Raw genomic sequence first — 14,492 nt, forward strand, 5'->3', positions numbered from 1 at the left:
TTTTTTTTTTCAGGGGTTTCTACTGTAAATGGAATTGAGGCACCTTGTTTTCCAATTGCCAGCTTGAAAAGAGTTTATTTTGAAATAAAGTTTTTTTATTTTTTAACTTAAAAAAAAAAACTTCTCTTGACCTGGTTTTCTGAATCTGAACAAGTTTTATTTCGACATATCGGCAAGACTGGGTTTGTGAAGAATGTGAAGAGCAGATGTTGAAGTTATCTGATGTAAATCAGTTTTCTGTTCATGACAGCTCTAGTTTGGACAATGAAGAACGCAACTTCTTTCACCGACTCAGTTGCGTAATTATAGCACATACATAAGCAGCGAACAAATGTCAACATTTTTCCTAGTAAATATATTTCTACAGGCCTTAACAATGCAAGTGATCCACACAAGCTGATAAATCAAGAGAAATATATCTATATCTATCATTCTACCTGCCCAGGGAGTTTACTGTGGTTAGCATCACTGCTGTGTATGTGCCCCCCAGTGCTAACACTAAAGAGGCTGAGTGTTCTCTACCGGACATTTCCAAACATTTTGGAAGGAGAAATCACACTGCAAATCACCTCAAATGCAGCAAACAAAGGGGAAAGTCGGAAGGTAGGAACATCATAGCGTAGAGTTGACTTACTGGTAGGCCTCATGTAACCGAGTCGAGGATGATTAGCAAAAATGTACTGAGATTTCTGTATGTGAATCTAAATATGAGGATGGACTTTTTAGCAAAACAGCTCTTGCGATAATTTGCACAAAGAGATATTGCATGCAATGTTTATGCAATACCTTATGCAACCCTGTTCTATACAACCTAATTTATGGATTTTTTTTTTCTATGAGCATACTTATGTTGGGAATGTGGGGAAAACATTTTGAGTGATTTTCCCCACCGTATGAGATTCGACCCCAAGCAGAAAATCGATCAATAACTGGCAGCATGCAAACAGCAGAAAGTGAAAAACAAATCTTTAATACGTATTTAGCAGATTACATTTACAGTTTCCTTTTCAGACAACATGACAAGAGTTTGTAGCTGAAGCTCTAGTTTTACGAGAGCAGGTAAAAAGAGCCAAATCATCCAGTTTCCTTGAGTGAAATCAGGTCCCTGAGATTTAGGTCCGTGCTGGTAACTTATTCATCTCCTATAGCGATATCTCTTGAAGTGGAACCACAGCTGGAAGATCCCATTGGCGAACTGACAGCGGAACCCGTGTCGGTGCGAGTACTCCCACTCCCTGTTCACGATCTTAAAAGCGATGTCCTCGTACGGTGGCCCAGCGTGGAACCTCAAAATCCCAAAGTCCTTGTTGTCCGGACACGGCTCGAGGAAGTACTGAGGCGTGGAGCGCTTGTCGATCAGGTCGGGGTAGAAGATGTTGAACTTGTATCCCTGGACGATCTTGGGCGGCGGGTTGTCGAAGTCGTAGTGCGTCTGGTTGTACTTGTTCCACTCGAAGCCCGTGTGGACCCTGTTGAAGAAGCGCGGTTTGCGGGGACGGTACTTGTCCGCCCACAGGTACATCTTCCCGGAGACGGGGATCTCCACGCTGAACTGGGCCTCGTCGTTGCCCATGCCCTCTTTGGCTCGCCGTACGAAGGCGTCCTCCGCGCTTTCGTTGGCGTCACCTGAAATACCAGAGGAAGAAACTCTTATTATTTGGACACGATTGTGACATGTCTACTGTGTTTACGTGTTGAGCATAAAGGGCTTTTACCTGTGACCTGAAGCTGTCTGCGGGCCAACTGGAGCCGGTGCGCATCTTCCTCTGGGGTGATGGTGTGAGTGTCCAGTGGCAGCTCAGACAGAGTGAGCAGAGTGGGACTGTAGCGACCAGAGTCGTACTCCGCCTGGCTCTGCTGGATGAGGTCCTCCTCCGTCAACACAGCCTCTTCCTTCCCCTCCTCATCCTTCCCTTCAGCCTTCTCTCCTCCCTCATCTTGGCTGCCAGCTGCAGAGGTGGACGGGCCAGGCCCCTCTTCATCCTCCTCCGTTTCTCTATTCTTATTTCGTCGGGATGAAGATGCTGATAGACCGCTCTCCTCTGCTGTCCTCTCTCGTGTTTGCCCTTGTGTTCTTTCCCCATCCCTAAAGAAAAAGAGACTTTGTGTCAAACTTTTTTATTTTTAATCTAGTTACTTTTATGTTGCTTATCTACAGTACCTTCCAAACATTGTTTCCTTACCTTTGACTTCAAATAATTCTATTCGGATTTCATGACATTGGTACATTTAAAAAATCTAAACAGAAGCAATATCCCAAACTCTGAATACCTAATTAAGAACGATAAATCCATTATCTGAACTGGAAAAAAGGAGTATGGCAGATCAGCAAACCTACCAAGACACGACCATCCACCTAAACCAATTACAGGTAAGCTCGGGTGTCCTTTAGAGGAAAACCCATTAGATAATGCAAGACATACAGTCAGAGCTACATCGGAATGGTTAAGGTCAAAGCTGTCAATCTGTTGTAAGGCTTTAATTGATGTTCGCAGGTCTAATCTGCCTGAGCTGGAGCCAAATTGCAAAAATCGTAGTTTTGCAGAGATGGTAGACAACCAAAGAGACGTTTAGTTGGAAATGCAACAGGTAGGAAGGTTCACCAAGTATTGACTCAGGGCAGCTGAGTACATATTCATGTTCCAAAATGCAGCACAATTGTTTCCCCTAGAAAATCCTAATAAAATATTGTAGTCACAGTTGCAACAAGACGAAATATTTTGCAAGGCGCCGTCTGTGGAGCCATCACAACTTACTCGTCTTCCTCGCTCCTCGGTTCCTCTTTGATGATGGGGAACAAAGGTTCACTTTCCACTCCCTGCTCTTGTTTCAGTTTGAACAGCTTCTGACGCAGCACGTCCTGATGGCGCTCTCTCAACCTGGGTGTTGAAAAACAAACATAATTTGTACTCCAGCCAAGCTGAGATGTTCCACAGGCAGCCACTCGGATTTAGTTCAGTGTTTTCTGGATGAGCAATTCAGAAAACACGGAGTGTAGCTCCTTTCTCACCGGGCTCTAGCCATGTAGACCCGAACTTGCTGCAGCAGACTCTCCCAGTAGCCGATATCGAGATTGGATCCCCCGGCCCGGATCTTTCCCTCGATGTTCAGGTGCAGCGCCTGCAGCTGACTGTAGGTTTTCCCTTTGAACACGGACTGGACGTCGGTGCTAACTGCTGTGTTGATGCCCTCACGTCGATCACCTGAAGGTTAAAATGAAGCATAACATGTCAAAGGTCTGCGTCTGGATTTATTTGGGCTTTATACTCAACATACTGAGCTATAGGTAAATTAGTAGAAGAGCTTAGCAGCTTTTGATTGTTGTATCTTTGCAGGGAGCAAACATAAGTAGATAGCTAAATTCAAAAATGGATAAATGTTTTTTTAAGAACTTCTTGACGTTTTTAGTTAGCGTGGAAGTTGATGTGTTTAATGAAGTCTAACTATTCCTTGTTAGGATGCAAAAAAATTCCTTTGGAAGAGCGTAGAGCTTACACTCTGTAGGCAACAGATAAAATATTCTAAGTCTGCCATAGAAAAAGTAAAGACTTGCAAGTCTTCGGGTCTTCTAGACGTTCCCTCATAACAAACTAAAATAGTTTGGTAATCATCTAAAACAACAGATATTACATCCAGATTTTTTTTTTTAAATATGGACACTACAGCACTAAAACGTCCATACCGGGTCCTTTCCCAGACGCTTCCAGTTTCCTCAGCTTGCTGATCTCGTCCTCGGTGATGGTCGTCATGTCTCTCCAGAAGTCCACGTTCTTGCCCTGCTCCAGCTCCATGTAGACCTTTCACATAGACGGCCATAAACACAGTTTACTGGAATAGTAAGGTTGAAGCGGAGCCAATATAAAACATCACTTGGCTTTGGTCTAAACCAGGGCTCTGCGACCCCTGTGATCTCAAAAAAAACAAAACAATCGGGGTCACAAAGTGGAAGAGGTGTTGTGGTCGGTGTGTTTTTTTGTTTTTGTTTGGTTAGTTATGTGACAGTGAAGCAGGATTGCGGGTGTTTAACTGAAGCAGAGAAGTAGCGTTGTGGTCCTTTTTTCTCGTAAAGAAAATCCATTTAGAGCCACGGAATATTTAAAGAATCAAAAAAATAACAACAGCTTGAAAGGCAAAGTCTCGGCACTATTTTCCCTCTTAGCAACGGAAATAAATTATGTTCCATGACAGTTGGTTTTTGGCAAGAGACTATGCAACATATCGGTTCACACACAGTAAAAAGGGAGATTTAAAGTTTTCTTCCACTTCACAAATGTTACACTAAGTGTTACTTTGTGTTGTTCTGACAAAATGTGGTCATGGATACAACTGCAAAGCACTGCAAAGACAATTTAAGTATTAATAAGCCGCTGACCTTTATGTCCTCCAACAGATCCTCCATGTCGGTGACAGTCAGTCCGTTGAGGAATGTGTACGGTTCGTGCATCTCCACAGCCAGATCGTCGTCCTCGGCACTGATGTACTTCGCCAGAAGGTCGATGGGTTTTGCACGGCCATCGCGGATTCTAATCTTGGACCTAAATTGACATTTTTGGACAACTAGATAAGTACGGTTCAGTGACTTTTTCTTTTTTTTGCAATTACTTTGAAAAAAACATTCTTGCACACTAGCCTTAGTTTGGCCTGCTGCAGGTGGAAGTTGTCCTCCTGTTCAGCCCAGGTTTTGAAGTGCTCGGCCTCTTTCTCTCTCTGCAGCATCTCCAGCTCCGTCTCTCTCATGGCTTTCTCTCGCTCCCGCTCCAGCCGCAGCTGCTTCACCTGAACGAGCGCGCAGCCAGCGTGATTACACACAACACTGCCGCTGTCTTCCGGTTTCGAGAGGAGCGCCGTTCTCGTGTTCCTACCTTCTGCAGCTCTCTTCGGTTCTCCTCCTGGATGCATTTGTTTCTTTCTTTCAGCTCTTTTTCACTGAAATGGCCGATGCCCTTCTTGTCCAGCGCCTGAAGCACAAAACACAGTAAAGAATCGGGATGGGAAACAACGTTTAGGTTTAGAAATACTATGCCAAACGTCTCGGTAAAGAACTGACTTTCTGCCATTTGAATGTGCCCAGCAGGTTGTTGTCTCCAAACGGGTTGTCTGCGTTGGTGTATCCCATGTATTCTTCGCTCCAGCCCATCTTCTCCCTCCTTTTCTTCTCCTTCACTTCCTTCTTCGCCAGCCGTCTGGCTCTCTTCTCCTCTGGCGTCTCCAGGGCTTTCATCAGCTCTTTCTGTTTCTTCCTCTCCTCTTTCTCTTTGACTTCAAGGTTCTCATTGTCTGAATCGGAGCTCTCCGAGGAGTCGGACGCGCTGGACCCCCGCTTCCCTCTGAGCCCATCATCTCTCTCTTTGCTCTTCTTGCTTCTCCCTCGCTCCCTGTCCTTACTCCTCTTCTTCCTCTCTCTGCTTCTGTCTCGTTTCCTTTCCCAGTCCCTTGTCTCTCTGCCTCTTCCTGGACTCCCTCGTTCAAGACTTTTTCTCCGTCTCCTCCTCTCTCTGTCGCCGCTTCCGCCGCTCGAATCTGAGCCGGACTGGGACCTTCCCTTCTTTCTCTCCGTCTCCTTCTCCCTTCTTCTCATCTTGGAATTGTCTGAATCAGGACTGAGAAGAAAACTGGTTATTTGTATGAGCACTACAGAAATACACGTGTTATTTTATGTAAAGCAAAACATTATAATGGTAGAGATTAATCTTGCCAGAAATGACAATGGAAATAAAACAAAAACACATTTTGGTAAAGGTGAGGAAATCAACTGTAATATTTCACACAATGCCAAGTCTATTAAAAACCTAATTACGAGAAAATCGACTAATAACGATTTAGAACAAAATCCACAGCAGGACATATTATTCTACAGGTAATAAACTGTATCTTAGGTGAGTCTGACTGATTTTTACAAAAAGAGTCTTGCTAGAAGCTTTAAATCAGTGCAAAACTCCATATTGTTGGCATCAGTCGTGTTTTACTTTTCCACTGAGTGCAGAAGACTGAAAAAGTAACGTAAAAAAAAACTTCGTAAGAGGATGTCGATTAAAGGCTAACACCTACTATTTAGGGCTAATCGTTGTGTCACAGAGAACATGCGTCAACTTCATTATTTGCATCCATAAACAAAGCCAGGTAGCTATTACCTTGATGATCGAGCTTTCGACCTGCTGCTCCGCCGGTGCTCTCTTCGTCTCCTGTCGGCCTCCGAGCCGCTGCCGGATCCAGATCGGCCCCAGTGCTGAGGCCGACGGCGGACTGGAGAGCCATGGTTTGAGGCCGCGCTGCTGCTGCTGGATCTACCTCGTCCTTGGGCGGCTCTTCTGGCGTCCGGAGACCTACTACGGCCTCTCCTCTCGTCTGGAGATTGTGATCTGCTTATTTTAGACTTATTTCGCCTCTCTCTACTCCGACTTCTGGTTCTGGACCGTGTCCTAGGTCGCGATTTCGAACTCATCACGAACTTAGCTGCTCCACGGGGCCCGAGAGGGAGGCTGTCGCGTAAATAAGACGTAATAATGAGCAACCCAAAGACAAATCACTTGTCCAATTTTTAGAGTGCAAATAACTAACGCGGAAATAATATATGGACATGTGTTAACAAAAAAGCATATTGGTGTATTTTTTTTGAAAATATAAGCAATAAGAAAAAAGAGCACCAATTTTACATTTTCCGATTTCCAAAAGGCATCGCTAAGGCAAGTAAAAGCCACCAATAGAGGCCCTTGTAGAAACTGTGGCGCAAAAATATATACGTCATAATAAACTACAAAACATAAATAAAAACAAATGCGCTGCACACTGTAATATTTGTACTAAGGCAGTGTTTTGTACCGTTTGTGATTCTGATATTTAATTAATAAACCAACTGTCCTCCATACCAGTAAGCACATTTTAGTGTTAAATGTTCCAAGGTATTAGTCTGCAACAGTTGAGTGAATGATGTTGACAAATGGAAAATACAAAAATCAATATTTTTGAAATATTAATTTAATTTGCTCGCTTGTCAAGATTCATGAATCTCTTCATTATAATTTTTATGGATATATCCCTTTCTAGTCAAACTTGAAAGGATATGTCAGTAAGGGTCAGAGATAAATGCACAGTTCATGAATAAATAATAAGTCCAAACAGTAGTCTTTTCCCAATGTTTTGCTCTTTTTATTACTGAAATGGAAAGTGTCATAGAGGTTGTGTGTGAAAATATGTTGAGATACTAACTGATAGAAGATCAACTAAACTGTTTATTAAAGCATCTGACACTATGTCTTAAATACATACCAGGCTTATTGGACTTTGAAGTTTGCAGAGAATATGCTTTCCCTCTTAGAAATAAGATTTCACAGGGCCTTCCTTTTATGCGTTTTATTTTCAGGCATATAGTACAAACACTGCGACAGACTGGCGATCTGTGTACCCCGCCTCTCTCCCGAAACGTTCGCTGGAGATACCAGCACCACTTCTGATCCCACTAGGTCAGGGGTCTTAAACTCCAGTCCTCAAGGGCCACAGTCCTGCAACTTTTAGATGTGCCTCTGCTGCACCACACCTGAAAAGAATAATTAGGTCATTAGCAAGGCTGGGAGAACTTATCTACACAAGCAGGAGGTAATTAAGTCATTTCATTCCAGTGTTTTGTACCTGTGGCACATCTAAAAACTGCAGGACAGTGGCCCTCGAGGCCTGGAGTTTGAGACCCCTGGACTAGGGTGTACAGAAAATGGATGGATGGATGGATGTTAGTGCAAATACATATTTTTCTTCTACTTTCGCAAATGCAGGAAACAAAAAATTCATTATGCCAATTCACAAAATTGATTGAAAACTTTTCGAAGCACACTAACTGATTTATAAAGCTTAATGAATTATTATAGACATTCTTAGATTCTTTTTTTTTTAAGTATTGTTAAAATATTGCACCCTGTAGAGGGACGCGCCTAGGGCATGCTACAAACTCTTAAAAGGAAGAAAAAGTTTACATATGACAAATGGACTACAACTCCCAAGCAACACCAGGCGCCATTACCTGTTTTCAGAGTACAGGGGACTCCTTTCTGCAACATATTTCCCTATCTAGTCTTCTCCGCCTGCGGTTAGAGCTACAGAGCTGACAACTATCAGCAGTGTGTTAGTTTAGTACAGTTAGAGATGGCTGGTAATATTGTTGCTGTCTGAACTCTGCGTTGTTCGTAGTTGCAAAGTGTTTCCGCCGCAGTTAGATCGGCTCCAGCTGCTCGGTAAGGGACAGCTTGCAAGCTAACATTAGCCGATAGCCTGTGGTAGATTTACGGGCTTATATCCGCTGCTGTCCTGCCAGGTAAATAAGCTAAAGCTGCTCAGCCGCAATGTTTTTCTTGCTTCAGCCATTTCTCAGTGTTGACATCGATAAGTAATTAATTTGTTCTGAGAAGCTCTTTTTGGTCTGTGCGCAGGTTCGGCCTGTTTTTTGTTGTTGTTGTTTCTGAACATCTACAGAAAGGAGAGGAAAAGAAAAGCAGAAGTTGTTGGGGGCAGGCTGCTTTGTTAGCCAGGCTAACGTAGACGCTTTGGTGTAAACAAAAGCGTCAGCTGCTGACTCCGGATTATCGTGAAAGCTTCACAAACCAGTATGGCGCAACACGACCCCTCTCATGTAGCCAGCTCACAAAAAGCACTGATGTTGGAAATGAAGAGCCTTCAGGAGGAGCCTGTTGAGGGATTCAAGATAACTCTGGTGGACGAGGCTGATCTGTACAACTGGGAAGTGGCCATCTTTGGACCACCGAACACTCACTATGAAGGAGGATATTTTAAGGTGAGAAGTCTATTGCATTGTCAAGAAAAAGTTTTAAGATGGACACAAGAGGAATGGAAAATACAGTGGATGATCTCAGATGCGTGCATGCATCCTTTGGAGCCTGGAAAAGCATTTGATTTACTTGTACTCTTTTCCAGACCTAAAGAAATATAGTTTATTTAAAAATGTGTCAATGCTACAGGTACCTTGACAGAAGGTGAATCCAAAAGAAAAAGGTGAAAATCCTTCAAGATCATTCATATTTTTGCATTAAAGCATATGTTTCTTACCTGCAATTTTTGGTAGGGTTTTAAAAAAAAAGTTCTTCAAAGCATAGTCTGTTGGTTGGTGTGTTAATTAACCACATATGCATTTATTGAATCAGTCAGGAAATTCACAGTTTTTTGGGGTTTTTTTAAGCATTCCCCAGACAGTCACTTGTCCAAAAAGTACAGGATTCCAAAAACTGATTCAATTAGTTTGTCCGTATGTCTGTCCAACAATCAGTTTCTTTTGTTAATGTTATTTTTTTTGTCAGGCTTCTTATTTAAAGTCTTGTTACAGAAGAAGGTAGAAGCCTTTTGCCCCAAACTCATAATAAAGGTTTGAAATAAAAATGACTTTTCAAAGGTTGTGTAACAAACGTTTTGTATTTTCACCTGAAAATGTGTTGTATCCCTGTACCCTGTGTGTAAAGTTATGTTTTTGTTTTTTTTTCTTTTGTTCAAGGCTCGGATCAAGTTTCCTACAGACTACCCATACTCTCCACCTGCTTTCCGCTTCCTCACTAAAATGTGGCATCCCAACATTTATGAGGTCAAGTTTCACAGCCAAAACAGCCTGAGATTTTTCTTTACGTCACATATTTCAAAACCCACAGTACAGTGAAATAAGACGGCTTCTCCTGTTTTAGAATGGGGATGTGTGCATTTCCATCCTGCACCCGCCAGTGGACGACCCGCAGAGTGGAGAGCTGCCTTCAGAAAGATGGAATCCTACCCAGAATGTCCGGTCAGCATCTCCCTCGTCGTTTTCTCTCTTAATATGTATCTTCTATCTGACTCTTTCTATTCCCTGCTCTGTCCTCCCTCCACTGCTTCAATATTTTATCTTATCACATGACATTCATTATCAGTACTGTCTTCTTCAGCTGTTCAAGATCCACCCACAAAAAATATTTTACATACTGTACATATTCACGTTGTTTTTATGTATTGTGTTATTAGCTAGGCTGAGCATACATATTTGCATAACTAGGGTAGTTTTAAAAAAAAGGCATGAATCATATTTATTCATGATGCACCGACAATTCAGGTGGTCATTGGAACATCCGATTTTATTTATTTTTTTCTGATAAGTGAATGCATCGTACTTATGTTGACAAGGACGCTCTTTGATATGGATATTGTTACTGAGTCAAGAAGATTCAAATGGCCTCTTTTTGGTTAAGCTAGAAAAAAGAAGGAATCAAAGCTTTACAAAAATTGGCAATCAGCTATAAATGATGTGCAATGCATTCTCTCAATTTTTATGCATGTTTTACAAGCCGTTTACAGATGCTGTAAGGACTCTTTTTCTATGAAAGGAAAAAAATAAGCACAGGTTCCGTTTATACGGTTACAGCAGCAGCGCTGGCTGTGCTCCAGATGCAGGACTCTGCTGTTATGTACTCTCAATTAATCCTCTTACAAGCTGAAATATCCCCTGAGAAAAAGAAAATTTCATTTCTAATCTTGTCACCTATTCACATTGACCAATCATTTTTAGTTCCACCTGTGATTCGTTTGAAGTTTTCCTGTGATATCGTTCAACATGTAGAATGCTCTTTACATGCAATTTGAGTCGGCGCTTTGCATGAATGGAGCAGAACAGCAAGTTGAACTGTACACTTTTTCTGGGAATAAGGCGAGCGAAATGCTTCATCTGCATTTTGACTACCTATTAAAAGTTTTTAGCTTCCACGGAATTGCAAAAAGTATTAAAGCTTTTCTTATTTTGCCTGCTGTTTGCAGATGTGGCAAACAGAATTTCTTTATATTTACTTGGACATTTACAACGTATTCAAAACCCAATACAATAGCTTATATGATTGCGCTAGATCTGAAAAATAAACTAGAGTTTACCGTTTAGCTAATTAATGTTTTTATTTTTTTGTCGTCACCATTTATCTGTTGCTGTGGTAAAACTTGTTTCCTACTATGCGTTGCTAAACAAACATAAAGGAAATATTAAAACAGGAACAGAATCTGCTCAGCTTGCTTAGAGTGTAGCTTTTCTTTTTTTCAAATCAATGACTAACCCAATGCCACAGCGGCTGCTGCTGCTGCTGCTGCTGCAGCCACAAACCGCAGCTGCTGCATCCTGCTTCCAAAAGTGGCCCACTCAACATTGCTCACTAAGCCACCTTCTAAAATGTGAAGCCTCTTCAGGCAGAATAACAAAGCATTTCTACCAAGTATGCTTACTAACTTTGCTTGACATACATTTCTGTTTTTAAAATGTGTGTTTAGCAGACATTAGAGTTGTATATAGGTCACCAAAAATAAGTTGGATTGAAAGGAATCCCCAAGTTTTCTTCACTTTATTAAATTGCATACTTTTAAAAACCAGTGACAGTGCAGTATGTGTTAACTTGTCTTTCTTTTTTTTTTTTTTGGTCTGCTTTTAGAACCATTTTACTAAGCGTGATCTCGCTGCTGAACGAGCCCAACACCTTTTCCCCTGCCAACGTGGACGCCTCTGTCATGTACCGCAAATGGAGGGACAGCAAAGGCAAGGACCGGGAGTATGTAGAGATCATCAGGTAAACGACTCCCAACGATTTGGACATGTGTCTATAGAGGCAGATTAGCTCACTTTGTTGTTTTAGCCCTTTTGAATTGTCTCATAGCAACGCTCAATTTGTTCCGTTGTGTTTTTGGAAACCACAAACCTGAATGATTTTTTGGGGAAATTTTATGTGATGGACTAACACAAAGTAGTGCCCGATTGTGAAGTGGAAGGGAAATGATGCGTTGTTTTTTTTAAAAAAAATGGACAAATCAGTAATATAAATGGTTTGCATTTGTATTCTGGTATCCTCGGACCAGATTGGCGTCCTTCTCAGAATTGCTGAATCATCTGCGTGGCTTTTGGCAGCTGGATGTTATTCTCCCCACTCTGACACAAAGACCCAGCTAATATTTGTCCTGTCAACAGATTCTTCCACCCGAGCTCTGAATATCCACAGCTCCTCCAGAAATAACAGAGATCTCTTCTTTTCATTTTCCAGTACTGCTTTACTGTTTCTGCGTTCCATTTTTAGGTAGTCAGACATGTCTTTGTCGGGTTACAGTTGTACTGTGTGCTTCTTGTTTCCAGATGATGGATTAAAGTCTTTTCTATCCAACTGTCATGTGAATTTTGAGCCAACTGTTAAAATGTTGCAGCAAAGATGATGCAAATTATGTGTGTTTGTACTGGTTTGAAGCGAATCAAACTTTATATGTTGCATATAAAGCATGGCTGTAAAAAAAGAAAAACAAAAATGTAAATATTTTTTTGGGTGTTGTGACTTTATTAAGGCACAAACCCACCAGTGGATGAGTAAGTTCCACTCAGAGGTTGCATTAGGTTTTTTTGTTTTTTGTTTACAAAGTAGCTGACGTCTCTACTTAATTTGTTGTAGTGGATTTAATTTTGTGAATTCAAAATAAAAAATATGATTCCACTTTAATATTTTCATTTGAAAAAAAAAAAAGAAACATTAAGTTGAAATTTGTACTTTTGCAGACAAGCTGCTGTATTTCCTAACTTTTAAAACATTGAATTTATGTAGGCCACAAAGCCATAACTGTGATCCCTTAAACTCTGCCCTCAGGAAACAAGTGATGGCCACCAAAGCGGAAGCTGAGCGCGATGGAGTCAAGGTGCCCACTACTCTGGCCGAGTACTGCGTCCGCACACGCGCTCCAGCACCCGACGAGGGCTCCGACCTCTTCTACGACTATTACTATGACGACGACGACGTGGAGGGAGAGGACGGCGACTGCTGCTACGACGAGGACGACTCGGGCAACGAGGAGTCGTGACGTGCTTTTGCAGCAAAAGCGCCTGATCTATCTGACGAATGCTCCTCCTTTCTCTCTGCCCAGGTTGCCAGATACTCAAGGTTTACAACCAAGATTGGAAGCTTCCTTCTTCTAAATCAATAAGAGCTTTTTTTCCTTAAGCCTTAGAGGTTAAAAGTTGATGCCTCGCCCTGAGAGGGTCAGACTTGATAAAGTTTTTGCACCAGCAAAAAAAAAGAAAAAAAAAGTCACTAGTTCTTTTATGTTTCCGGTCGTCATCATCACCTAAACCTTACTTTTGAGAGAATTTCCTAAACGCTCACATTTTCCAGTGTTGCTAGATCACGCGTTTAGCATAAAGTGTTGTTATTGGGTAAGTACCACTGCTAACAATGACATGTTCACTGGTGTAACCTCTCCAAAACATTACTCAGCCTCTTTCTCCCATTCTCACGTTTGTATTTCTCTAATTGTAAGTGGCTGCTGCTCTCGGATGGAAACTGAAGAATTCCCGCGGCACTGTTTGTGCTGGACAAAGCTCTGCAAATGTCAAACGTTTCTTAAGTTTCACACCCTCTGTGTCTCTCTCTCTCTCTTTGATAGGAAAAGACACAAATGAATTGTTACGTGACAGTGTTTTCAAAGTTCTTTGTGCATGCCAGAGCGTCATCTCTCTCTTACTTACTGGTGGACTGCTTCCTCCCTCCTTCACGGCCTGGGATGACGCAAAGACTTTGACATGATGATGGAGAAGTCGGCTCCTCACACGAACATTTTTATCAACATGAGACTGATGTTTGCTGGCTCTCTTCTGGTTATGTGTGTCTTTGGGGGTTGTCTTGTTCGGAGTAGTGAGCGGTTTTTTTTGTTGTTGTTTTTTTTAGGGAAACGGGGACAGAAGGAACTGTTCATCAGAATTGTATTTCTCCTTAGGCTCGGTCTCGGCGACGCCTGACGGACCCAAAGACCTAAAGCATTGTGTTGAAGAAATCCTTCAGCGTTTTGACTAGTGTTTGGCGTGCTTTTTGTCTTTGTTTGCTTTTTCCTCTCTTGCAAGCTTCATCATTATAGTTGGCTTTTTTTTTTTTCTTTTTTTTTTTTTAGAGATTTTGCCTGCACTGTTTACTCAAAAGGTTGACCAGAGACCTGTAGATAGTGCTTGTAAGAGGGTGGAGTACTAGGATTACTGACGTTTTCACCCCTTCAAGTGGAAGTGTAAAGAATCAGATTGCTATTTTATTTCTCATGACTATTCCTTGTGTTAGTTAAAAGTGGACAGATTTTGATAATATTTTTAGAGTGTATGGGTGTCCTGCGTGTACTTTTTTTCCTGCCAGCAATATAAATTTTTCTTTCTGTTAAATTGGGACATCATAATGAATTTCTCAGGAGAAAATTACATGCGGCAAAACAATTAAGACGAGTAACTAGTTTCCTTCGGTGGTCTTCGGTATTGGTTTACAGCTTCTGCAGGAACCATAATCAATATGCACACGTAGCTGTACAAACGATCACCATGTTTTATTTACCCGTGTCTGTTTTTTATTTCAGCTATTTAAAATTGAGAAATAAAGATTTATTTGAAAGAACGATATGTAGTGCTATGTGAATCTTAAGATTTTGAGTTGACGTTTGAGTTTAGTCCTACCTATTTGTGCAGAGATCCTATGCAGCCATAAGAA

At 41.7% G+C, this 14,492-nt stretch overlaps 2 protein-coding genes across 2 annotated transcripts; one reads left to right on the plus strand and one right to left on the minus strand.

The window, feature by feature from the left end:
• Nucleotides 1-949: 949 nt before the first annotated feature.
• cactin (cactin, spliceosome C complex subunit) lies at nucleotides 950-6,481 on the minus strand. Its single transcript, XM_023336106.1, has 10 exons — nucleotides 6,132-6,481; nucleotides 5,048-5,600; nucleotides 4,863-4,958; nucleotides 4,631-4,776; nucleotides 4,373-4,535; nucleotides 3,683-3,797; nucleotides 3,011-3,203; nucleotides 2,757-2,879; nucleotides 1,716-2,086; nucleotides 950-1,626 (listed from the first exon to the last, which is right to left on the minus strand). Exons 1-10 carry the CDS (start codon nucleotides 6,440-6,442, stop codon nucleotides 1,136-1,138), a joined length of 2,562 nt encoding a protein of 853 aa, XP_023191874.1. The 5' UTR covers nucleotides 6,443-6,481; the 3' UTR covers nucleotides 950-1,135.
• Nucleotides 6,482-8,000: 1,519 nt separating this feature from the next.
• LOC102220928 (ubiquitin-conjugating enzyme E2 R1-like) lies at nucleotides 8,001-14,399 on the plus strand. The gene is made up of 6 exons (XM_005797096.3): nucleotides 8,001-8,302; nucleotides 8,418-8,779; nucleotides 9,491-9,577; nucleotides 9,675-9,772; nucleotides 11,430-11,564; nucleotides 12,621-14,399. The coding sequence occupies exons 2-6, from the start codon at nucleotides 8,594-8,596 to the stop codon at nucleotides 12,829-12,831; spliced, it is 717 nt and encodes a 238-aa protein (XP_005797153.1). The 5' UTR covers nucleotides 8,001-8,302; nucleotides 8,418-8,593; the 3' UTR covers nucleotides 12,832-14,399.
• The last annotated feature ends 93 nt before the right edge of the window (nucleotides 14,400-14,492 follow it).

The sequence above is a fragment of the Xiphophorus maculatus genome, chromosome 6 (assembly GCF_002775205.1).
Source record: "Xiphophorus maculatus strain JP 163 A chromosome 6, X_maculatus-5.0-male, whole genome shotgun sequence".
In the NCBI taxonomy this organism is placed as follows: domain Eukaryota; kingdom Metazoa; phylum Chordata; class Actinopteri; order Cyprinodontiformes; family Poeciliidae; genus Xiphophorus; species Xiphophorus maculatus.

What these genes read in the sequence shown, in the direction of transcription:
- cactin (XM_023336106.1), bottom strand. Translation starts at nt 6,442, where the DNA reads ATGAGTTCGAAATCGCGACCTAGGACACGGTCCAGAACCAGAAGTCGG. An exon ending in ACCGAAGAGAGCTGCAGAAG is followed by an intron (nt 4,777 to 4,862) that starts GTAGGAACACGA and finishes GCGCTCGTTCAG; the next exon opens with GTGAAGCAGCTGCGGCTGGA. An exon ending in CTGCAGCAGGCCAAACTAAG is followed by an intron (nt 4,536 to 4,630) that starts GCTAGTGTGCAA and finishes ATGTCAATTTAG; the next exon opens with GTCCAAGATTAGAATCCGCG.
- LOC102220928 (XM_005797096.3), top strand. Translation starts at nt 8,594, where the DNA reads ATGGCGCAACACGACCCCTCTCATGTAGCCAGCTCACAAAAAGCACTG. An exon ending in ATGAAGGAGGATATTTTAAG is followed by an intron (nt 8,780 to 9,490) that starts GTGAGAAGTCTA and finishes CTTTTGTTCAAG; the next exon opens with GCTCGGATCAAGTTTCCTAC. An exon ending in AATCCTACCCAGAATGTCCG is followed by an intron (nt 9,773 to 11,429) that starts GTCAGCATCTCC and finishes GTCTGCTTTTAG; the next exon opens with AACCATTTTACTAAGCGTGA.